General features: G+C 39.3%; 1 protein-coding gene across 1 annotated transcript; it reads right to left on the reverse strand.

Moving 5' to 3' along the window:
• Positions 1–3,477: 3,477 nt before the first annotated feature.
• On the reverse strand, positions 3,478–17,539 carry LOC122864697 (prolyl endopeptidase-like). The gene is made up of 15 exons (XM_044172309.1): positions 17,333–17,539; positions 15,064–15,138; positions 14,849–14,982; positions 14,592–14,722; positions 14,253–14,462; positions 14,008–14,129; positions 12,833–12,938; positions 10,597–10,788; positions 9,064–9,261; positions 8,240–8,343; positions 7,719–7,855; positions 6,600–6,694; positions 6,326–6,457; positions 5,476–5,632; positions 3,478–4,041 (listed from the first exon to the last, which is right to left on the reverse strand). The coding sequence occupies exons 1-15, from the start codon at positions 17,372–17,374 to the stop codon at positions 3,747–3,749; spliced, it is 2,130 nt and encodes a 709-aa protein (XP_044028244.1). The 5' UTR covers positions 17,375–17,539; the 3' UTR covers positions 3,478–3,746.
• Positions 17,540–23,955: the final 6,416 nt, after the last annotated feature.

The following is a 23,955-nucleotide window of genomic DNA, read 5'->3' on the forward strand; positions in this document are numbered from 1 at the left end:
CATACATTTGAGACTGAGATCTTTTTATGCATCTCATACAGTTGCAGCAGCAATCCATACTTTTTATATTACTATCTTATTGGAGTTGAGGATTGGAGTTTGAGACTTAATGAGTTTCATCTTCGCTGGCTGCAGCTTTCTAAACCTCCCACGCAATCAAACATCACCTCCTTCAGATGCTGGTTAGCAGACCCCAGCATTTGAACTCCCGCTACACTAACACTGGATTTGGATAATTCATTATTGGAGGCTTCTCGTAGATTTCTTGCTTGCATTCAAGATGTAATGTGATGAAGAAAACACAAAGCTGATTTACATGTCAGACTCATCAAGATCACCCAGAATGTAACTGGTGGCTCTCAAGAAATGTTAACACATTTATTTAGATAGACAAATGCACACTTAAAAACATATTTTGCCAGCTCTAATCTACATAGTAGAAATTTTTAAATCCTAATAGCCTTGACACTTGATTCCTGCCTGCTCTGGGTCATGAGCCATCTCAGCAGTTGCACACATGCTTAATGAGCCGGATAGTGAGAACTATCAACCGCTATCTGCCTCCTATTCCCTTGCGGTACAATATAATAAATGCTATTAGTTTGAGTGTGATGTCTTCGTATGCAAACATCATATCCCATTGTAACTCTCCTCAGTGGTGAGGGGGTTTTGCGTTAGTTGGTATTTTATCAGGCTTCTCACAGTTTGAACGTAAATCTTCAATCAGATTTGCCTGTTTATTCACTGTAAATGAGACGGGGACAGCGAGACGGGCAGGGATTCTTCCAGGAGATTAAAGCAAATTGTGTTTCAAAATGCAAAATATAGATTGTTGTACCTGAAATCCATCACTTTTTCAAAACCAAGACTACACTGAAGACATGTTTAAGGCCTTCAAACAACTTAAAATACACTACATTTGATGCAGCTGAAAGTGGTAGATTTCCTTTTTTGAGTGAATTATCAAGCAAAAATGCCAAATGCCTTTTGTTCCAGCTTCTCTGTTTTCTCTGTTTTGTATCATTTTTAAATTAAATATCTTTCTTTTTGGAAAGTTGGTTGGACAAAAAGAAACATTTGAAGAGGTCAACTAGAGCTCTGGGAAATTGTGCAGGGCATTTTTTTTTTACTATTTTCTAAAGTTTTATAGATCAAACCAAACCAGACATTCTACTCAGACAATCTACTTTATCACTATAAGATATACAATTATAATAAAAGATGCAAGCTTATAATGAAAGAAACATTTGGAAAAAAGAAAACTCAAAAACATGTTTTAAAAAAAAGAATTCAGAAATGTAAGAGGAAGAATTGCGAGAGGTAGCGGAAGAGGCAAAAGGATTCAAAGAGGCACATGGGAAAGCAGACGAAACCTCTGTAAAGACATTAGTGATTCCCAGCTGTGTGTTGAGAGCCCTCTCCTTTTCGTGTCCTCCCTCTATCCCTCGCTCCCTCTGCTCCGTGTGAAGATTAAAGCAAGCGGCATAAAGGGGAGCGCAGTCCACCTCTAAGCTAGTGTGAAGGGGAAACTTCCCCCAGCACAAAAGTTCTGCTCTCCGCTCTTTGCCGAAGCATGCCGCAGCTCAAATCGGCTTTGAGAAATTAATCCCTGCATTATGGAGGGAGTAAAGTAAACAAACGGAGGACAGGATGGGGACCTGCGAGTGTGAGGGGAGGGGGTTTGTAGGTAAAAGCTTGTGTTTCTCCAGAGAAAAAGATATGTGAAGGCTGTGTGTGCTTGTACACATGTGAACGTCTGTGTACAGAGAGAAGGAACAGTGAGCTCAAGAGGTGATGGGGTGGGGGGGTTAATGAAGGAACTGAAGCAGCAAAAGCCTGCCCAATCCTCTGGGACACTCCTGGGAGAAGAGCGTCACAGCCTTTTTGCTGCATGATCTTAAACCCCTCTCTCTCTGTCTCTCATATGTCCAGCTTATTACTGGCTTTGTCTTCCCCGGCTTCATTCAACCACTTTGCCCCTGTGGCAAAGAGTCATTGTCTGCAAATCCTCCTCCTGCAGCCTTCTCTGCTTACCCCCTCTCCTTTTCCCATCCTATCTATCCACTGAGAGGGTACTTAGATAAGGCCCGGGGTTCAGTCTGACGAAATCAGAACTTCCCACTGAGCAGAGATTAAACTCTGAGTGACCGAACAGACAACTTCTCTCACTCTCTGTGGTTGGCTGGCAGACTAGAGGCTGGCGGAGAGTTTCCATCTCTCTTTTTGACAGTTTAAACACCCGTCTGTCTGGGCGCCTCCTGAGACTCTCAATAAGTGCACTTTCAGTCTCTCTCCGCTTGTCTGCGTGTTGCCTGTCCCTGTCTCACCATTTATCTGCCGTCTATCATCACTCTCCATCTCTCAACTTTTCTGCCCATACTTTAAAGATCTACACACATATTTCTCTCTCCTTTGTCTCCCTTCACTTGCATCTTTCTTCACAACTGCTCAAGTCCATCCCCTATATACAGTAAGTCCTCATTCTTGTGTGTTCTACTCCTGCTGTTTTCCACAGATGTATTCTACTTGTCTCTATCTGCCAGTGATTTGATCCCCCCCCCCCACCAGGCAGCTAGACAATATAAAGGATTTAGCAGAGTGCATCCTGCTGTTTGTGTTTTTTACTCCACAATCCCTCTCAGTGAAGCAGCCGAGCAGAATGACACCCAGCCTTTGACCTTGAGGTGTTGTTAGAGGGTCAAGCAGGGTTGGGGGGTTTGCAGTCCCATACTGCCACTTGGTGGAATATGTGAAAACTGCACTGTGCCATCATGACGTTCTAAACAGTTGTGGTAAGCAGATTTACTCAAGTAATGTACTTAAGTACACTTTTGAGATACTTTACTTGAACCTTGCTACTTATACTTCTACTCTCATTACATTTAGCAGTTTCCTTCTGTTTCCACTCTTGATGCTAAGCTAAATTAATCACTTTCTGGCTGTAGCTTCATATTTGCCTTACAGACATGAGAGTGGTAAATGCATCAGTAATAACAATGCATTAATATATACAGTAATATAACACTCTGGAAGGGCCATTTTGATATTTTTTTTTGCTTTTGATGCTTTTTGAATTTATTTTGTATTTTTTGGCATTTCTCACCTGCCTTCATTAGATAGCTGACCGTAGAGAGATGAGAGTAAATGGGGAGAAAGAGGTGGGGAACGACATGCAACTAAAGTTCCCGGCTGGCTTCGAACAGAGGATGTTGTGGTACATGGACAGCACCCTAAACCACAAGGTCACCTGGGCACCCCTGCTTTTGATACTTTAAGGTACATTTTGATGAGAGTGCCTTTGTCCCTTTACATAGGTAAAATCTTTAATGCAACACTTTAAAAGATTATTTTTACAATGATGTATTGCTACTTCTACTAAAATACTTTTGAATCCTTCACAATTCAGATCTAATTAGATCTACTTTAGAAGACAATATTTAGATTTGGGACACTGGATTATAATGCGTTAGACAGAAATCATGGTAGAAATAGAGATTTTATTGAAGATGCTTTAGTCCAAAGTTCAATTTCAATTTCAATGTATTCAGAAAAAAATCATAATCTTTTTGTGCATTTGATTGGTTAAGGTAATCTACTGTTAAGAGTTGTTTCAGAGGCATTAAGATGAGTATCAGATTTTACACACAGTGGTTATTTCTCTTCTCTCTGCTTCATCTGCCCTTATTTTTCTTAATTTTTTTCTCCTCCCTCATTGTGTGTATTCTTTAACTCCCCTCATTTTCTCTTCAATCCTTCCAGCTGAGGCCAAGTGTCTCAGCGATGAAGGAAAAGATGTGTGTGTCCTCCAAGATGGCCTTGGTGGTGGGTTTCCCTGCACCGTGCCCACTACAGGTGTCCACCCTGACCATCAGAGGCTGACGCTGCACAGGGCTGCTGCCAACTCCATGCTGCAAGGCAGCACAGTACTTCAGGGTGTGGAGAGGCACCACACGATCATCATGATCTGCTGTCAGAAGCAGGATGGCCGGGTAGGGAAGGCCAGAGTAAGGTGGCTGAGGCAGATTATGGAGAGGAGAATACCTGGAGAGAAGGTTGGAAGGAAAATGTGAGGTAACTCAGAGAGAATATGGGATGATTCATGAACTTTAATGTGTGATTCAGTTGCTCTGCTGTGTATTTTTGGTATACGTGGGGGAGAGAAAAGCTGTGAACAGACTTTAAGATTAATGAAAACAACAAAGACTAAACAACCGACACGTAATGACTATTTACACCCACATGCAGAGAGTTAGTTAGTCTTGAGATTTGGATACTAAGAAAATAATGAACAACTGAGTAAATACAAAGGACAACACATGATGACGACTATGAATAGAGATGCGCCACTAGACAACCCCCAAAAATTCAGTGGGAAGACAAATTCTTATGTGTGACTATACCAAAATAGAAACAGACATCCATCAAAAGCTGATGCCTTGCTAATTTAGGCTGCAATCAGAGCAGAAAAGGCAAAGAAATGTGGGAAAATGCTACATTTGGATGAGAGATGTGGGCAACAAGGACTGTGAACTTTGGGGAGAGAGCTGAAGGTGAGTGAACTACACATAAGTGAGGTGAACAGCGACAACCTCCGGGGCTGAAAAATGAAGCCAACGCGAAGTGCCAAAAACTACAGTTCCTCGAATGGCCACCTGAGGCTGGCTCCAAAAGCAAGTCAATCTCCATAAGCCCCATGTTAAAATGCCCAACTTCACAGCAGAAATAAACAGAAAAAACGGTTTGGTCTCTACAGCTAATTTCCCCATTCACGACATCTGTGGGGGGCTTAAAGTTATGCATAATTAAGAATGTGGCCGCTTTGAGTGACAGGTGGGTGCCGTCACAGGTGGGTGGTTTCAGCAACCAGGCTTCATTCGGCCCACATCAGCTCCACCCACACCCCACGTCTTTGCCCATTTTTGGATTGGCCGGAAGCCAACGGAGTCAGGCACTGCCAAGATGGCGCCAGCCGGCACCACCACACTGAGCTTCACAATCGCTCTTCAGAAACCTATGGGTGACGTCACAGAGACTATGTTCATATTATATACAGTCTATAGGTGAACTTCAGGCAAGTTGTAGCTCTGCACAGAAACCTAGATGAACTGCATTATAACTTAGTTCTCATTCATGGCACAGTGCATTATTTAACTGTTCGCTTGCTGTTTTCTTCTTTAACTATTTTCACACATATTGACAGTCCTGATTCTAGTTGTAAAAATCTTTAAACTAATGTTAATGTGAATGACAGGAATGGAACTTATCAGCAGATACATTATTAGAATCAAACAATCGGATATTACCACCAACTGACCCAGACTGGGTCCAACTTGGTCTGACCAGTCATGACGGCAGTGAGACATGAGGATGTGAGTGGATGTGTGATACAGCAACTATAACGTATCATACTATAACGTATCATCCTGCGCAAGTACTGTATATTTTAGTGATTTGTTGTGTCTGTATTTTTCATACTTGATGAGCCACTTGAACTGCTCCGGGTCATCAGAACAGCCATAGTCGGTGGTCCAGGCGTGGCCGATGGTGAATTTGTGGAACTTCAACATATCCATTACCCCCACCTCTGCCACAGCACAGCCAAACAGGTCTGGACGCTGGTTCACGCATGCCGCTGTGTGTGTATTTAAGATTTGTGTTACAGATTCCATTTGCTTACAAATACACACACTCAAACGCACATACATCCCCTTTACTTCACACTGCAGGACACAATCACTCCTAAATGGCCACTCACACACCAGGGAAGAAGGCATTAGTTGGGTTTGTGCAATGCCATATGGCAGCCAGCCTTTGGTAAATGATGTGACTAAGCACTGTTTAATGTGCTATTTAATAGCTAAATTAATTGAAGCTAAGCAGCTAACTACTGTTAGATGAATTTGACATTAGCAATTATGCCAAAGATGTAATTTAAAGAATACAAAGCATTGTGATCAATGCAGCTGAGAGCAATGGACCAGTGATCTTAACTGACTCTTAGTTGGCTGCAAAAACATGGAGATGGAGACAGCACATGTACTGTTGGTAGCCTTGAGGGTTAAATTGCATAGTAAGTGGGAGCTGAGCTGTTACAATGCGGAGGAAGTAGAGGTAAAGCTCCATTACCAGATTTCAGCTATAAAAATAAAGAGCAGGATTCCCCCACCTCCACAATTTCGACTGCTTAACATAACACATAATGGACTGGTTAATAGTCTCCAGGGTATACCTTTAAAACCCTTTCACTTTCTCTTGCTCTCTATATCTAGTTTTCACACTAAATACATAAACACACACACACACACACAGTTGACCCTGTACTTACCTATTAGCAGCCCTCCATTAGAGGCTCCGTTGATAGCAATGCGGCTGGCTGTGGTGTACTTCTCCTGGATCAGATACTCTGCTGCACACTGGAAGTCATCAAAGCAATTCTGCTTGTTCCCTAATGTACCAGCTACAAACACATGATACAGCAAAAGTTGTGTGAACACAGAATTAGACTAGAAAAAACTTCTGTTTCATGTTTTCTAACTAACACTGACATACTCCTTAGTACAGTCATGTGTTTTTTGGGTGCATTCCTTGGATGTCTGTACCTTTGTGCCAGGTGAGGCCGTACTCTCCGCCCCCTCTGATGTTGGCCACTGCCAGGATCCCTCCCAGGTGTCTCACATACAGCAGGTAAGCAACACTGACCACAGACAGGACAGACAGATGAAGTAAGTCCATATAAGTACAAAAGAACAATTTTATGGCTCATCATGGGAAAAACGCAATAGCGGCATAAAATTATGTCCAAAATCTGAACAAAAGTGGATGTTCTGAATTTCTCAAATGGGAAATGGAGCATAAGTAGTGTTAGTAGTAGTGATACGTTTAGGTTTAGGATACTGTTAAAAGATCACTTTGAAATCACATTAAGATCACATTCCTATATTATATTAATTTTAGATTACATTACAACACTTTCTACCTTTAAATTACATTTACATCCCACTTTTGTGGTGATGTATTTTATGAAGGCACTTAAACTACAGTTTGCAATGGTACAGTTGTGCCGGTTGTGTAGAGTACACAAAAGGATAAACAATATAGTGACCTCATTTTCATTGGACATTGAGCACACATACAGCGTCTCTCGAGCACCACAGATGCATATATGTGCACCAACACTCATTTTACAAAGAAATCAGACACAAAGTAGACACTCATATTTTTACCCATTTTGGAGTATCAGCAAATGGCTGTTATGTTGGCAACAGTGGCAACAACCAGCATTCAGTTTACTCTAATGTGCTATCCAATCAGAAATTCCCCTCCCAATCTTATATAACCTCATGGTTATTTTAAAATGTATGTGTATCTTTCTAAAATATAAATGTTTGATTTGTGAAACATTTTCATAATGACATGACTACTATATATGTCATATTAAAATTAAGTTACTGCATAACTTAAAAGACACACACAGTATGATAGTGACAAGCCAGCAGAGGTAATCATTTTAAGAGCAGTGGATGGTTTTGCAGAACAAACATGGCAGCTTTTTTATGTTTTATAGAACGTTGGTATATTGATTATTTCGTTACACCCCACACTTTGGACATTTTGTAACTGATTAGTGTTTATCTGTGTCTGCTTGGCTTTGTCAGGGAATAAAAAAAGAGGAGAGTGGTCACATGGTTTGAGAGTTCGAGCAGAGCAGTTGTACTTACTTGTAGTACGGTTGTATGGAAGACTCAAAGCCTCCATAGCCATAAAGGAAGACAGGATGAGTCCCATCCTTCTTTAGGCCTTTGGCGTGAACTAAGAACATTGGGATCTTGGTTCCATCTTTACTGGGATAAAATACCTGTAAAAGAGAGAAGATATTTTAAATCAATCAGTCAGTTTGTCTTTCAATATATCCCTCTTTTACAAAACATCTCTTATGTCAATTTTGTTAAATTGCACAGCTTTCACATTAATGTTTTTGTTTTTAATAAGTCTAAAATTAGCTGTTCACATACATCATTTACCACTTCCTCAACCATAGTGAATACGATTCTGGGAAATCTACATCATGATATGAATATGCAACTAGTAGAGGTGATAACAGGAACAAGAATAAACTGGACATTAAGGGGAAAGAAAGTAACGGTACAAAGAAAGAGTAATGAGGAAGTTTGAGCATGGAGACATATGGTCTGCACGAATAGAGGAGATAAGTAAAGGAGATAAAACAGGAGGACATTACCTGGCTGGTCTGATAGTCGTCTTGCTTGATGCCTTTTACCTCCACCTCCCTGAACACTCTGGGCTCTGGGTTCAACTCACTCAAATCACAGTGGTAAATGATACCTGGGCACCACAGAACAAAGGCCACAAAGGTTAGAGGTTACTGTGTGGGGACATATTAATACCTGATTGTTCATATTTATTGAGAAAATTTGTTAAATTTCAAATTTCATGACATACAGTAATTATAAAAAACCCCAAAAAGGATATTTTATGTAGTATTTGGTCTTTACATTGAGTTTGACTTTTTAAGTCTTAAGTTTTTAAGTTTCCATTAGCAATACAGCACTTTCAGCAATTTATATATTTTTTGAGCCTCAACGATTAGACAATCAACAGAAAATTAAGCAGCAAATGTTTTTCATTTTTCAAGTAAAAATGCCAAAAATTCACTGGTTCACGCTTCTCACATGTGAGGATACCCTACTAGTCTTTATTACACACGTTAATAAACTAACGATATTTGTTTGGTTTTTTTGGATGAAATAAAGAAGGACTTTGAAGACAACAATGTGGGCATTTCTCACTATTTTCTGACATTTTATTAAAAAAAACACACACAATCAAATAATAATTAGCATATTACTTAATAACAACAGTAATCGTTAGTTGTAACCTGAATTTGAAGTTTTTATATGCATTTATGGTAATTGTTTTTGTGGTTCCCTTTCACGTGGGATCAATAAAATTATATATTATAGTATTTTATGTTTAGATTTTATAGTATTAATTTTACTAATATGAGAGACAACTAACACATAATTTATGAAATGACAGAATTACCAGGTGTAGTGAAGGAGGTGAACTTGTAGAAGAAATCAGAGTGTTTCTTCTTGCAGCTCACTCCGGCCACTGTGCCAACGTCCAGCGGCAGGTCCCTGACCAGCCGGCCTGTAGACAACTCATACACCTGCAGGATATCCTTCACATCATGGAGATAGTTTACCAGCAGGTGGTGCTGGTTCACACAGGAGACCAAGCCTGCAGAGGGATATAAAAAGGAAGTGAAAGAAAATGAACATGTGTAGCTGATTTTATTGAAAATACTGTAACCAAGGGAAACAGTATCCCTGCTGTCTATCTTCCTTTCTATGTTACTACCAATGTCAACTTCCGCCCTGCTAATTCTCCTCATTTATCTTGATAATAAAGAGTCATCTCATGATCCTAATCTGTGGATTATTTTGAGTAACCGGGTCGTGATGTTTGGAAAGTATTTTTTTGGTGCTTTGAGCACCACAAGCTGCCATATGAGTCCCATTATATTTTAAAAAATGCAGACATCTCTATAGCTGATATCTCCAAAATTAGGCAACTCACACCAAAACAATCTAGATGGATAAATAGATAAGAGGAAAAATATGTATTTTTGATTTTGGGGTGAACTGTCCCTTTAAGTCCCCCTATTTAGCATTTTTAAGTAGTATACAAACATTTAATAAATGGTTTATTACACACTATAAAGTAGTTGTAAGCAGCTATGAGGACATATGAGGACAAGTGCTTATTAAAGTACAACATTTGTAAGCAATTATAACTTCTATGAAGACATACTGTATTTTATATATATATAAGTATTTTACTATATTGTCACTCATTATCTGTTTATCCACCAGCCTCCACTTATAGGTGCACCCAGGAGAAATTACAGTTGTTGACAAATACATTAATAAACACTTATATCTGCTTACATACAGTGTTGCCCTATCATTCAAATGATTTTCCTAAACATATTTTCCATACTTTTTTTTTCACTCCAATATTTGTACTGATGCGTGCATGTGTTTTACACACATCGCAGCGGACACATGGACATTCTGCTGTATGTTTCAGTCATCTCTAGCTACAGTTACCATAATTCAAATGACTCATAACCAAAAAAAAAAAGTTAAGACAAAGTGCTTATGGGCCAGGTTTCACTTTTTGAGCAGAGTTCCCTTTGACGAAGGTCTTTGACCACAGACACAGAACTTCCCAGTTGCTGTGGTTGGACTCAGCGAAACATTAGGACAGATATTCAGTGTAAAAGTATTTTGCAAGATTTTAAGGGCTGAATTGTGGAAGTATGACTCCACGTATAAGCCCTTTACGTCTTTCTAAAGCTTGGTGGAGTTTTCACATGCTCTAACACAAGCCCACAGCTGTCATGCCAACAAAGGTCTGTTTTACAAATCACCGGCACAACTGCTATATGAATGTTCAGACGTATTACATTTCTTCTGTAGAGAACTGATACTATCACTATATATTAGGTGGACTACATAGGTGACTTTGTCTTCTACTGTATATTCTATTAAAATTTCCATTCAGTCTCACCCAGAACATCCTTGTCGTGCTGAGCTATAAGGGTAGTCCAGTGCTGCCTGTCTGGTTTCTGGATATCTATGTTGATGAGACAGTAGCGAGGAGCATCCAAATTGGAGTGGAACGTGAACACAGTTCCCTCATTGGTGACATATGAGTACTGGGCGTCAAAGTTGTCCACAAGTTTGACCCATGGCAGCAGGCCTGGAGGAGAATAAAAAATAATTAATAAAATGACAAAAAACTAATTTATAAAAGATAAACCACGTGATTTCCATCTCTATCATTGACGATTGGGAGTCGCAGTTAATTAAATCTCTAGCACTATCTACTAGCAATAAAAAAAAAAACACCCATCCTATCCACCTGAATTATGGTGGCTTGTAAAGACCAATACCACATTTTCACAATAGGCTTAGGTACTAGAAAGTGTCAAAACTCTTGTGTGTGGCGAAGATTTTCTTTTTTAAACCAGACAACTAGCCTGGCATCGCCAGACTAATTCGCAAATGCATATTAGTCTGGAACTTCTCAGTTCATTTTTACCGTTGTTATCAACGGGCACAGACCAAAATGCCTTTGGACAGACCTACCACCAACCAGAGCAACGAAATGTGTGACATAGTGCTGAGCGACACATGCAAGTTGAGGCAGTGCTTGGTCCATTTTCAAGCAGCAAAAAAATGGCAGTCTGGTCACAAACTTTCTCAAATTACAGCTAAACAGTACACAAAAAACATGTTTCTGAAAACATTTGAGGTGGGAAATATGCAATACATTAACAGAATCCTGATTCATTTGATCAGTACTGCCTAATTTGACAGTTTGACCTGAGTTTCATAAGCCTGGTGCGTTGTGCTGGACAGACCTGCAGACTGGAAGTAGGTTGAGACCTACAACCAGTCACAGCAGTGAAATATCTGATACGTGACTTTTCAAATCTGGACCAGTGACACTTCTCTGTCCATTATTTCATAAAACCCGTCCCATATTAGATAAACGGTTGTGATTGGCCAGACCAGATCCAGGACGAGTGCAAAGCTATGGGAATGGGAGGGAGGCCAGACGTATTTGCCAGGGGCAAATGAAACATGAACTCGGCAGATTCGTCTGGTTCCCAGGCTGTCAGAAAACAGGCTGTGAATTTTGAAATCTCAAAATCTGGTGAAGTAACCGTTGAGTCTCTGGCATCGGCATCAACTACTTTTATGCTGACAAAGCAGAGTTACTTTGTACTATGATCTGTAGAGATATTATCAATTGCCACTTGAAAATCTGAAAAACTGGCATGGCTTTCCATGATTCCATGTTTTATTTGGGAGATGACACATGACACACAATTTCACCATAACTGTTAAAGGAGCACTTACTCATTTACAGGATATGTTGATAGTATTGAGAGTAGATACAAAAAGGAAAACAATGTGACAGTAGCTAGACCCAAACATGACATGGCATTTTGTTTTAATGCTGTTTTAATCTCCTCCTCCCACAGCTGTGTACTCTGCTTGGAGCAGAAACACGCAGCAGAACCAAACTCTTTGATCTTTGATTTAAACACAACCACACACACGGCGGAGAGAAACTTTAAAGCTCCCGCTCACACACTTCTTTGTTGCTGACCACGTGCGTTTGTGCACGCAAGATATACGGACGTAGAACAAAGAAACATCAATCCATTCTTTTGCTTGACGCTATTTTACATCCATTAAGCCATCTTGGATGCGCACACACGCACATACACATGTGCGCGCACACACACACTTTACCTTTGTTCTGTAGTTTAGTGTATTTAGAGTTAGTCTTCATATTGTGTATTTTTGCTTTATTATCTTTAATAAATGCTTGTGTATAATTATGCTGGCTTCTTTAATGTTTCACAAGAGTTAGTCATTTGTCAACATCTTCTATGGTGAACTCCAAATCCTTCAACCTGCTAGCTATTAATGCTAATTTTGGTTATAGTTATTGATTTAATTATTAATAAGAGTTCCAAATTGATAGGTTAATGTATTTTATGAGACTGAATCAATTAATTAGCTATCATTTCTCTTCTTTAAGAAGAGTGGTGTCTCCGAGGACTTTATTCATTAAAGTTATTATTTATGATGATCTTTGATAATGCTGATAGCCAAATTTAATTGATTGCACCGACACAGTTTGGTGACCCTTTAACCATTGTGAATCTCAACATTGTGTTTATGGAGTGCTTAGATCTCAGTCGGGAGTTCATCACAAGGATACAGACCTGTAATGCCGTCGCGGAGCTGCTGAAGGTCACAGTACCACAGCTGGTTGACAGGCTCACAGCCTTCAGTGATGGACAAAACAGCATATCTACCATCATCTGATATCTGGAAAAAGAAAGAATGAAGATAGGTAGGCAGGAAGCAAAGAAAGATGGAGAGAAAGGTACGTGATTATGTAAATGTTAATCTCTATAAACAGATATCTGCATATGAATGCAGAATCTGTAGGCAAGGGACAAGATCTTGGTATTGGAAGCATTCTGGTTTCCGTTTGTAGTCAGAGTAGTATTGACCAATCACATTTGAACGGGCTTTGGTTGCATGCAGGTAAACAGTCCGTGCGGAGAGCAAAAGAGAAGGATGCATTAGCCCGAAATGCAATCTCGGAACCCATCGTCTGATGACAAATTCGCTTTTTATCAATCCCGGAACCCTAGAGATTTGCTTTTTATTAGCTTTTTTTCATTTATCTGCATTTAAATCGTCATCGAACAATAGCCGATGGGTTCAGAGATTGCTAATCGGACTATAAACAATGACCGGCGCACGGAAGAGGAAGTCTTGGCCCCGTTATCCATTATCCAGATATCTGCTGTAGGGCAGCACCTAACGATAATTGTTTTGTTGCTTAATCTAACAGTTATTTCTTCAATTAGTTGATTAATCTAACGACTAATTGATTGATTATTCTAACGAATATTTTTTTAATTACTTGATTAATATAACAATGATTTTACCCAAAATAAATGTCAAAAATTTGTCTCATTAATATTTAAATTCTATTGAAAATATTATATTTGAAAGAATAAATTAATATATTGCCCTATTTCTAGAAAGGTTATTTCTTATGTTACCATTTTAATTCTACTTAATTCTCCACCTTATTTTAGTGTTTACTCACAAACTACTTTAATTTGCTCACCTTGCTTTTCCCTTCAGTTCTCTATTCTTCCGCACACACAAGCACACACCTACACCTCTGGTCTCTGCACACACACACTGTTTCTCTCTCCCTGTATGTGTCTGCACTGTCGACAATCGCACAATGTTTTATAAAGTCGCCCATAAAACACAACTCCCGTTTTGGATCTCTCCCCCCCGCGCGTGTTTTCACAACAGCAGGTGATGCAAATGGGTGATTATAATATTTGATTCAAGATTTCTATGGACTTACAGTTACTGAACTGTGCCACTTAGGATGTTCGGGGAACTCTGCAACCAGAATGTCTTCTGACTGTTTGGTGCCGATGATGTGGTAGTAGAGCTTCTGATTGATGTTGCAGGTGGTCTCTGTGCCTTTAGTGAAATACAGAGGGGTTAAGTCTTGAATACATTTGTAATAGTCTTTTCATAGCGAATGGTTTTGGTTAAAAGTCTTTGATAGAATATGCATTTGTGTGTATGGCGACTCTTCCTTACCATCAGTTTTGCCTTCCTGGCGTGGGTAGCAGTTATAAAAGACGCCCTTGGCATCGTGAGTCCAGGCTAAGCAGCTGAATTTAACCCTCTCCAGTACATCAGGCAGCGGGGTGAGGTCATCAGCCTTCATGAAATGCATTGTTACCCAGTCTGAACCACTGCTGCTCAAACCATATGCAAAATATTCACACTCCTCTGACAGACGGCCCACTGGATGGAGAAAGGGACAAAGAAGGAGGGATTCATCATTGTAGATCTTTTTCTTTGTCTCTAATTGTCTGGGTATATGTGAACAATAACATGTGCAGTATAAGGTATGTGTTCTGCAGTTAGGCTCACTCTTCAGTGCCACAGTGCCATCTTCAGAGAGTTTATTCGGGTCAAAGAATACGGTGGCAGGTCCATCCAGAGAGTCCTGCACATACAACACATTCTGGTTCTGGAGACCTTTGTTGTGAAAGTAGAAATACCTGGAAACAAAAACAGAAAATAACGTGACAACAAGCATAGTTTTTTTTGTTTTATTTTTTACGTCCGACCTGTAGTTCAAGTTAGTCCCTCTCATAAGTGTGGCAGTTTTTCAGTCTGTGCAGTACCTCTTCCCTCTTTTGTAAGGGCAGCTGTATTTGGGATAGTCATAGAGCTCAGTGAGACGCTGGTGGAACTGAGCCCGGACAGCACACTGCTCCAGGTACGGCATGGTCAGTTTGTTCTGCTCCTCAACAAAGGCCTGAGATACAAAAGGAGAGAGGAGTGATGAAGGAGTAGAGAGTTTTTGGTAATTAGCTTTCCGCAAGAGATCAACACATACCATTGTTTCTGCACTATCAGGGTCTTCCAGCCATGTGTAAGGATCACATATCTTAGTTCCATGGTAGTCATCCACCTAGTGCAAACATATACAAGTTAAACAGGAACAAATACGCAAACAACAACTGAGGATTATCTTGTGCAATACCATGGCTGTAAAAAACTATTTTCTGTGGAACTGAAGAGCATCTGTACTTCTGTCAAATGTGTCATTAATATTTGGCTTGTCAGCTCTGGTTCTTGTTTCCTGCAATTGCAATGAAAACTAATTTTCCACTAGTTTTCTATTAACCTAAAAAGACGTGTTATCATCTTTTTAGGCTTAGATGCTTAACATTAGGTTTAGATATTAACCCGCTAAAGAATCATTAATAGTCTTGTATATTAGCACTTTGAAGAAATAAGGCCAGCTACACTTTCCATTTAGACATTGAAAGGTAGCAAGCTAACCACATCGCTGGTGGCTTGTGGGGAAAGAGGTGATTTCTAAGATTTCTGTAGAGGTGAAGGACATACCCTAAGGACATTGGGATTATTATGACAAAAGAGTTGCACGCACGAGCTGTACCCAGTTTCCTAAGAAGCTTTGTATTTTCATTCCTGAGAATTTCAACTTAGCATTTAAAAGGCAATACAATCAAAGTGAAAGCAAGTATGCACAAGTTTGTTACAACGGTTGAGACTGTCAGATGTGTTGATTCAACATGATGGTTATTTTTGAGACTGCAGTATGGACTGATAACATTGGGGAAAGAAAAACAATACAAATGTATGTTTTTTTAGATATATACAGGTACATATACCAGACATATGCAGCTTTTAACATTTGTATCAAACTCCTATTCCAAATCCTAGACAGGACAGAAGCGGATATGTACTTAAATTTCTTCAATTCAATCGTCAAATTTGACTCTTTTCAGGAGGCATTTGACCAATTCTAAACCTACACAAAATATTATCATATTGCAAAACAACTGTTGGAGCGTGTCCATCTCTGTGGATGGATGTCCCCAACCTACCGTTTTGCACAAGTATCTGTGTTTCACCTTTGGGGAGAGTCAAGTCATGTTTATTTGTATTATCTGGTATCATGTACAATGTATCAAATGGCTTTACAGGCTGACAACAGCATGAACTCCCAAACTAGCGGCTTTCCTCCATTTTTCCTCCTTGTCATCTTTACTAAGATTAAAGACTTTCCAAATATCAGATGTAAGGTTTTTTTAATTCTTCTTCTGTAAAATTAAAATTAATAAAACCTACATAGTATACTGAACAAATTAGCGTGAAAATCTAAACACCTGAAAGTATCATCAGTATTAGCAAGTAACCAGTGTATTGAAAAGACTGGCTTAGTTATGGTATTCATCTGTGATGTATTTTGTGACAGTGTATTTATTACCTGTACATAAGAGATTGTATAAGTTCCAAATGTAAGTTTGATAGTTGGTATAGCTAACTGTGGCTAAGGCTCAGGGCACAAATCACAGCCATAGATCTGGTTAATAATGATTTGCATTGGAAAAATTGTAACTAAATGGCATACTTTTACATATAATTTTGGAATGTCCCCCAGTCATGGTATAAGTCTGCTTTGAACAGAAGTGCTATATTACAGGGCAACTAAAATTAACACTAGAAAATAATGAGTGGATGTCTTTAATGACACATGCCTATTAGAATGTATGTTAGCTGATAGTGTAAGAGTTTTTGTGATTATGTACTTCATTTTGGTAATTTTAGGTAGGGGATAGCCTACTAGTTACAATTTTAAATATTAAAATGTATATTATTTATTTATTTATAAAATACTGAAGAATGATTGTGGTTGGCCATTGTCGTTGCAATGTAATTAATCTGGATACATCATGTTATTTATCAAATAGACTAGCCTTTTTGTCTTTAAAATCGGTCATCAAAAAGTCAACTTTTCTTTTTTATTAAGCAGTAAACTGCGAGACACGTCTCAGCAAAATGAGCATTATGAACATTTAGTTCCCGTGGGAGATTATCGTGTGTGTAACACATTATAAAAAAGCTAACGTTAGCCTACTTCTTTACAAAGCTAATAGGCTAGGGCAAGAATTCCCCTTGAATGACTTTTAAAAGTTTTGTTTTTGTTTCGCCGTTCATTCGCCATTTGCCTTTCTAACCCTTCATGACTTGTCTTTCGCTTCCTGGTGTCGCTTTTCTTGCTTGTGTGCTTGCACCAGAGAATTTCGCCGAATGACAGACAGAGAGAGAAAGCACAGCAGGACTTTGACACTGACCTTACTCTCATCTCTTCTCGCAGCCGGATACTTAAACGCCATGGTGGGGTTTCCTAAAGTGTTCCTCTGTTTCCCTGAGTCGGCTATTCTGTTGCAACTTTGTTTGGTTTTTTGTCTCTTTTTTTTATTGTTGTTGAATTCAGCGTCTCGACCGAATCAATGGAGCTTGAAGTGAAAGTGAAAGCTTCCCCCCCCCACACACACACACACACACACACGTTTGTACAAACCGCCCGTCCTTAGTCTTTATACAGGAAATGATGTGTCATCCAGGGCAAGTAATGGCATACGCACAGCCGTAGTGTGCTCGCGCGCGATTTGTATTTTAATTTTAAATCATTTGTGCAATGTATAAAATTCCCCGTCAAAATACATTTGAGAAATAGTAGTTAGTAGTAGTGTTAGTTTGGAGATGCAAAGGTCATATAATTTGTGGCCTCTACCTAAATAGCAAAAAACATCTGGCAATTTGCTAGTAACATAATGAAATGCATTAAAGACACAGCAAAACGCCTCAATAAACACTGGAGGTTAACCAAAATCCATTGTGAACTTGACAGTGAAAAGAAAGAAACAAAGAAAAGAGGGGGAAATGAGATGGGGGCATCCAGACCTGACATAGCATGAGCAAGAGAAAGATGTGGTGATACTAAAAGCTGCAGGCTTGTGGCAACAGGGCATATGCCCTGAATCACTCAAAACCAGTGTTGCTCAAAGTCTGTTTCGATCAAAATAAGATGACATATTGGACCCTACTCATCAGAAAACAGCTATATTGCAATGGAGGCCTTTCAAAACCCTGCAAGCTTTCTAGGCTGCACCTAACTAATTTCCTGTTTCTGTGTATTGTTGTTTTAATTAATCAATTAGATACCAAGATGATGTCTTTAAATTTCTTGTTTTGTCCAACCATCAGTCCGAAACCCAAAGATATTTCATTTACAATGATATAAAACAGAGAAAAGCAGTAAATCCTCACATTTGACAAGCTGGTGCTTGCACAGGTTTAGCATTTCGCCTAAATGATTTATCAAAAAAAGTTGATTAACCAACTAATGATTTCCGCTCCAAAGCTTTTACTAGTTCTTTGCTAGAGTGAACACAGCGGCAGTGTATGTTTTCCATTAAATTTCAACCTGTGATTCACGTGTAAGAGATTAAAAATAATCAGCTGACAACCATATCACTCACCTGTCTTTCTTTCTTTCCTTCTCCCTGGGATAATTATTTCTGGCTATAAATTGAATCACTACTAATAGTACAATCATTTAAAAACAATTAACAATTAAGGTCCTACTGGTGTCAACAACACCTACTGTATGTTGTGCAATAGGCAGTTAAACATAAAATGACACATACAACACCAAACCCACAAGCATTATGTGTTCCTGTGTTCGGGAAAATGCCACACCTAAATGTCACAACACAGTAAACAATTCCCAATCACATAGAAAGATTCTGTAGTTGCATAGTTGTGCTTATGTATTCCCAGAGAAACAGGGTAGGTTAAGAGGTAAAAAGTGTTAGCTTTGCCTCACAATATGGTGCATAAACCCATGTCAGTCCATCACTTTAACTGGATCTATTTGTTGTGTTATGAATTTAGCTGTACCAGGTTTGAATGTTAAACAACATGTTGAGACAGTGTGCATCCTGGATTAACACCCCTCAAGATGGAGGGACGGGGACTGAAACAGAGAGAGAAAGAACAAAAACAGAGTTTCAGACGTGTAATCTGTCTAATCCACAAAGCTGTGAAAACGACTGGGGAGAAAGGGGGCGGGGATGGAGGACAGGGAGTTAGAAAGAGGGCTAATTTCAAACTAATTTAGCTAAGGTGATTAAGTGAGACTGGCTTGATGAGAAAATAAGCTGTTAGAAGGCCTCTGACCTTGTTTCAGTGTATTTACCTCTCTGTCTCAATTGTTGTACATACATACATGTATATGTATGTAAGATCAAGGTCTGGAGCATAGTCTCAGTCTGTCCGATATTATATATAACAAACAGTTGTTAAAGAAAGCAGAATCCATCTTGTCTGACAGCACCCACCCCCTGCATCAAGTTTTAGACCTTGCCTTCGGGTTCCTGCTTTAAATACCCACTAAGCCAAAACCAACAGATACAAACACTCCTTCATACCCTCAGCCATTTCACTGCTAAATTCCACTAGTAAAAGGTAATAACAGCTCGACCACCCAACCACGCTTGGTAAATTTTGCTTTTAGTAGTACTTAAACATAGAGTACTTATGAACTCTGTTATTATTTTTTACTTCGTTTTATATATATGTGTGTGTTTTTTTATATTTTGTGTTATTACTGTTTTTACTGCTGCACAACCAATTGGCCCTCTTGCACAAATATAGTTCTTGACTTGATATAATGATGTTACAGACACCAGATACAAAGAGAGCGCAATTTCTCTTCTACAACGATTAGATCACATTACTTCTGTGTTATTTGCAAAAAAGAAAGCCAATGATCTTCCGTCTTCCGTCAAGTTGATGCATGACACATGCTAGATAGGTCATTATCTAATAGTCGAGTTTAAAATGTTGACAGTTCCACAATATATATTTTTTATAGTTGCAACACTGATAATAGCCACACCTAATTCCTGTTATGACGATCAAATTGCTGTTGTGTGTTTAAACTTTGTTACTTATTTATGACCTTCTGAGATTGTTTAAAAAAAAACGTACTGCTATATTGTCTTTTTCTGTGCTACATCTAACTCTGCAAATGCAAAAAATTCTGCATGTTATCAAATTTCCTGTTATCTTACTTGTTGAAAAGGAACCTTCTCTGAATTGCAGAAGTAATCAGGACAACGAGATAACATCTGGTGCCAAAGTAGCCCACTTAACCCAGTGATGAATCATAGCTTTGGTAATTACCTAACAACTGTATAGCAACAAGTGTTTTAATTGGCAGTAAAGTCTGTGGAGGATCCCTAATCTTTGGGGCCATTGGGGATGAAAGTGGACCAGGGCAAGCCAGAGGCAGATGGGCTGTTATGGAAGCAGATATTTGGGGCCCCAGACAGCCTGAGCCATCGCTGAGCCCTGCAGCGGCCCGACTAGGCTGGCTGGGCCCTACTGGTGGCTGTCTTTGGCCTGGCCTGCATGGTGTGGTGTGCAGATGGGCCCTAATTGGCTGGAGAGTAGTTTGCCAATCTGTGAAGACAGAGAGATTAGATTAGCCATGTCAGATTACAGTAGAACAGAGTCAGACAGTGTCATCTGACTGTGATGCAGCTCCAGACTCACCCACTGAGAGAGAGGGACTGAGTGGAGGAGGAGGGAGGGGCTGAGCTGTTGATGTTGTGAGAGAGAGAAAAAAAGAATGGTGAAGGAGTGAGAAGAAAATGCACAAGGGGAAGAAGAAAAGGTGATTTCATATTAAGAAGTCATATTGTGTGGTTATAACATCTTGAAATACTGTAGCTGAGTAAAAAACATATTACACATTGCAAATTGAAGAAGGAAAAAAATAGTGCCTCTATGTAAACACACACATAAACACATACACAAGTGAACAACATTATTCACACCCTGCTCCACTCGTCAACAGATGGTGCAGAGTGCAGCCACTGAAACAGATAATCCATTATTGTTCTGAATATTTTGATTATCCTCCCGGTTGTCATTTCAAAATCATACACAAATCACCTCCTAACCTTATCTTGATCCTGGGCTTATCGCTGCTCTGAAGGTAATATCATTGGTTCAGGTCCCAAAGCCGTATTGTAAAATAACTGAGAGTGCTATTCCATAAGCTTCTCATTTTAGAAATTAACAATGTACAGATTTGTTTTATTTAGAGAGCATAACAAGAGGCGTGGGGGAGATTTGAAGAAGGTGTTTACAACTGCAGGCTTGTGCTGCTGCCCCAAGTTGGATTTAATCCACAGATGTACAAAATGTTGATATTTTTCTTACTTTTCCACACTGTTAAATACATTATCCTTCACCTCAAATGGTGCTGCTTTTCATCTCTTTTCTGTTTTGCTCTCTTTGAAAAACAAACACTGAATGATGACACTATGATATAAGTTATGAGTTTGACTGTTACAATTTCAAAGATACTTGAAGGTTTCTGTGCTGTATGTCTTCTAAAACTGACAGGCCCCACCCTCGTTTTATTTTAATTAAACCCATAAGCAGTGCAGCCCGACCTTAAACTAGTAATAATCTATAAATACCATGGTAGTAGTTGCGGCCTGATGCCAAGTATTGATCTGTGGTTAATGTTTTTGTTCTGCAGTACGCATGACGCCCCGGGAACAATAAAAGGCCATTGAGATTAAGACAATTAGGGGGTTGATTGTTATCCAAAAGACGAGAAGAAGAAGAAGATTAAATGAGGAGATTTAGGTCAAAGTGATGTCCAGAGGAAGGAAGGAGGAGGGGCGGGGAAAAGGAGGAGGGCAAAAAAAAAAGGAGGGAGGAGGAGGAAGGATTGGGGTCAGAGAAACTGATCACTGTAGCCATGGAGGTTGGCTCTGACTGGGGAAGAGAGTGATGGAGGGAGGGAGGCCGAGGCTGATGCCTGCCAAGACTACACTGGATTGTAGAGCAAGGTGGTCACTTAGTGTACGTGTACTTCACCTGATTTCCACAGAAGGCATGCCTGTCTGGGGGTTTTCCATGTCTGTCTAGACTTCTGAATCAGCACTGACTGGCTCTGATGATTTTCTTTTTTTTCCTCTTCTGTCTCACTCTCATCCCCGCCCTTTCTGGAAAGCCTAATTAGCAGACATTTTTATTGATCCGCTGGATTTGGTGCTGAAATCCCCCTCTCTGTCTGCCAGACGGATCTTGGCTAAAGTCTTTCTCTTTAGCTGGTAGTCTGTGAGATTGTGGAGGGGGGCGGTGGGCCCACCTGTTAACCACAAGTCAAAAGCGTGCAGACTTTGTAATACCCGTACATCACCGTTTTCTTATCTCTATTCTCCACATCACACCATTTTTTAAGTCTCCCAGTACTCTCTGTAGCCCTCCGATGTCCCCCTCACTCTACTATTGTTGGAGCTCATGTGTTTTTTGCCTGCTAGATATGAATTGCATGCACTGCAGGGGATGGCTAGAGTTAGCAATAATTAGGGTTTTAGGCTTGTAGAGTCTCATTAGTTCAGAAAGTAGGGGATTGGGATGCATGGTGCACTGGCTAATAAACCATAATCTGTTGGCACTAGCTGCATTTGTAGGTTGTTGTAGCTTGCAGCAGATATCGATAACATCTGCAGCAAATTACAATATGTTTTCCTTACCTCTTACTCTTACTTAGATTGATAGTTATGTATTATTTTTCCAATCTGCAATCATCACTGCACGGCAGGAAAGCAACTTTACATTTACTCCTGTACTTTTACTTTACTACTACAAGTACTTTACTTGAGTGTTTTTATTTACTACTTTATACTTCTATTTCACTACATTTCAGAGGGAAATATTGTGCTTTTTACTTGTTACTTGTAGTTGCTAGTTACCTTTCAAATTAAGATTTGTGTCACAGAACTTAGTTTTTTCTTATTTCCTACCCCATTAATCATCTCAAGACCCCTCAGATTTATCTTGTGACCCTCTGGTCTGTATGTAAAGTAGTTAAAACTAGCCCCACCTGGATCAGCTACAAAAATAAAATGCTACATACAATTTGATGAATCAATATTAACAATCTAATAATGTAATATATATAATAATATGTCACTGTCAATTTTCATGAACAAAGAACTTTTACTTTTAATGGAGTATTTCTACATTGGGCTGTTGGTACTTTCACTTAAGTAAAGTATCTGAGTGCTTCTTCCACCGCTACTGCATGTTACAATTGTCTTTCTTTTTCAGTTTAAAGCTCAAGTTTCAAACTGAAAAAACTAAAAGAAAGTTGTCTCTTGCTGGTAGGATTATATGGTTCAATTGATCCATCTCATGTTATGTTTCAGAAATGTCAGGTTTTGCCATCTAACAGAAGATTATCAGATCCCACAGGTTAAACAGGTTGGGAAACTTATTAATTTTTCTGCCAAATGTGATGAATCACAGAATGGGCTCTTATTACAGTCCGCCAGGGGTAATGTCAAACACAGAATGTCAAGCAGTGGAAATAAATGCACTGCAGCTGTTTGTCTGGTGTACTGTGTTTTTTGTGTGTGACTCGAGACACATTTTTGAGGAGCGTGACTAGAGATTGCAATCTAATCTAATCATATAAAAGGATGATAATTTGAATGCAGAGCTAAGTGAAGAAAACCAATACAACACAGTCATGAAAAGCACAATGGAATCTACATTTGTTTTCAGAGAGAAGTAACTGTTGCAAATAGTATGTAAATATCCTCAACTGGTGCCATGCACCATCCATATGTTCCCCTTCAGCTGCTACCAGCTGATGCGCTAAGTGTGAACATTCACATGTCTAAACAAAGAGAATCACAGCGGTAATTTACAGATACATCTCACATACATCCTTTGATTGCACAAATATTTCTCTTAATATGTACAAAAGGCTTATTTCTAAGAAAGCAGAAGAGACAGAGTGTGTACCACAGAACAAAAGTTGTCAGTAACAGCAAGATGAACTTTAATATGAGCAAATGTGAGCAAATGTTTGTGGTAG

The sequence above is a fragment of the Siniperca chuatsi genome, linkage group LG17 (assembly GCF_020085105.1).
Source record: "Siniperca chuatsi isolate FFG_IHB_CAS linkage group LG17, ASM2008510v1, whole genome shotgun sequence".
In the NCBI taxonomy this organism is placed as follows: Eukaryota; Metazoa; Chordata; class Actinopteri; order Centrarchiformes; family Sinipercidae; genus Siniperca; species Siniperca chuatsi.

What these genes read in the sequence shown, in the direction of transcription:
- LOC122864697 (XM_044172309.1), bottom strand. Translation starts at nt 17,374, where the DNA reads ATGGCGTTTAAGTATCCGGCTGCGAGAAGAGATGAGAGTAAG. An exon ending in CCTTACAAAAGAGGGAAGAG is followed by an intron (nt 14,723 to 14,848) that starts GTACTGCACAGA and finishes TTTTGTTTCCAG; the next exon opens with GTATTTCTACTTTCACAACA. An exon ending in CACCTCCTTCACTACACCTG is followed by an intron (nt 8,344 to 9,063) that starts GTAATTCTGTCA and finishes TGTGGTGCCCAG; the next exon opens with GTATCATTTACCACTGTGAT.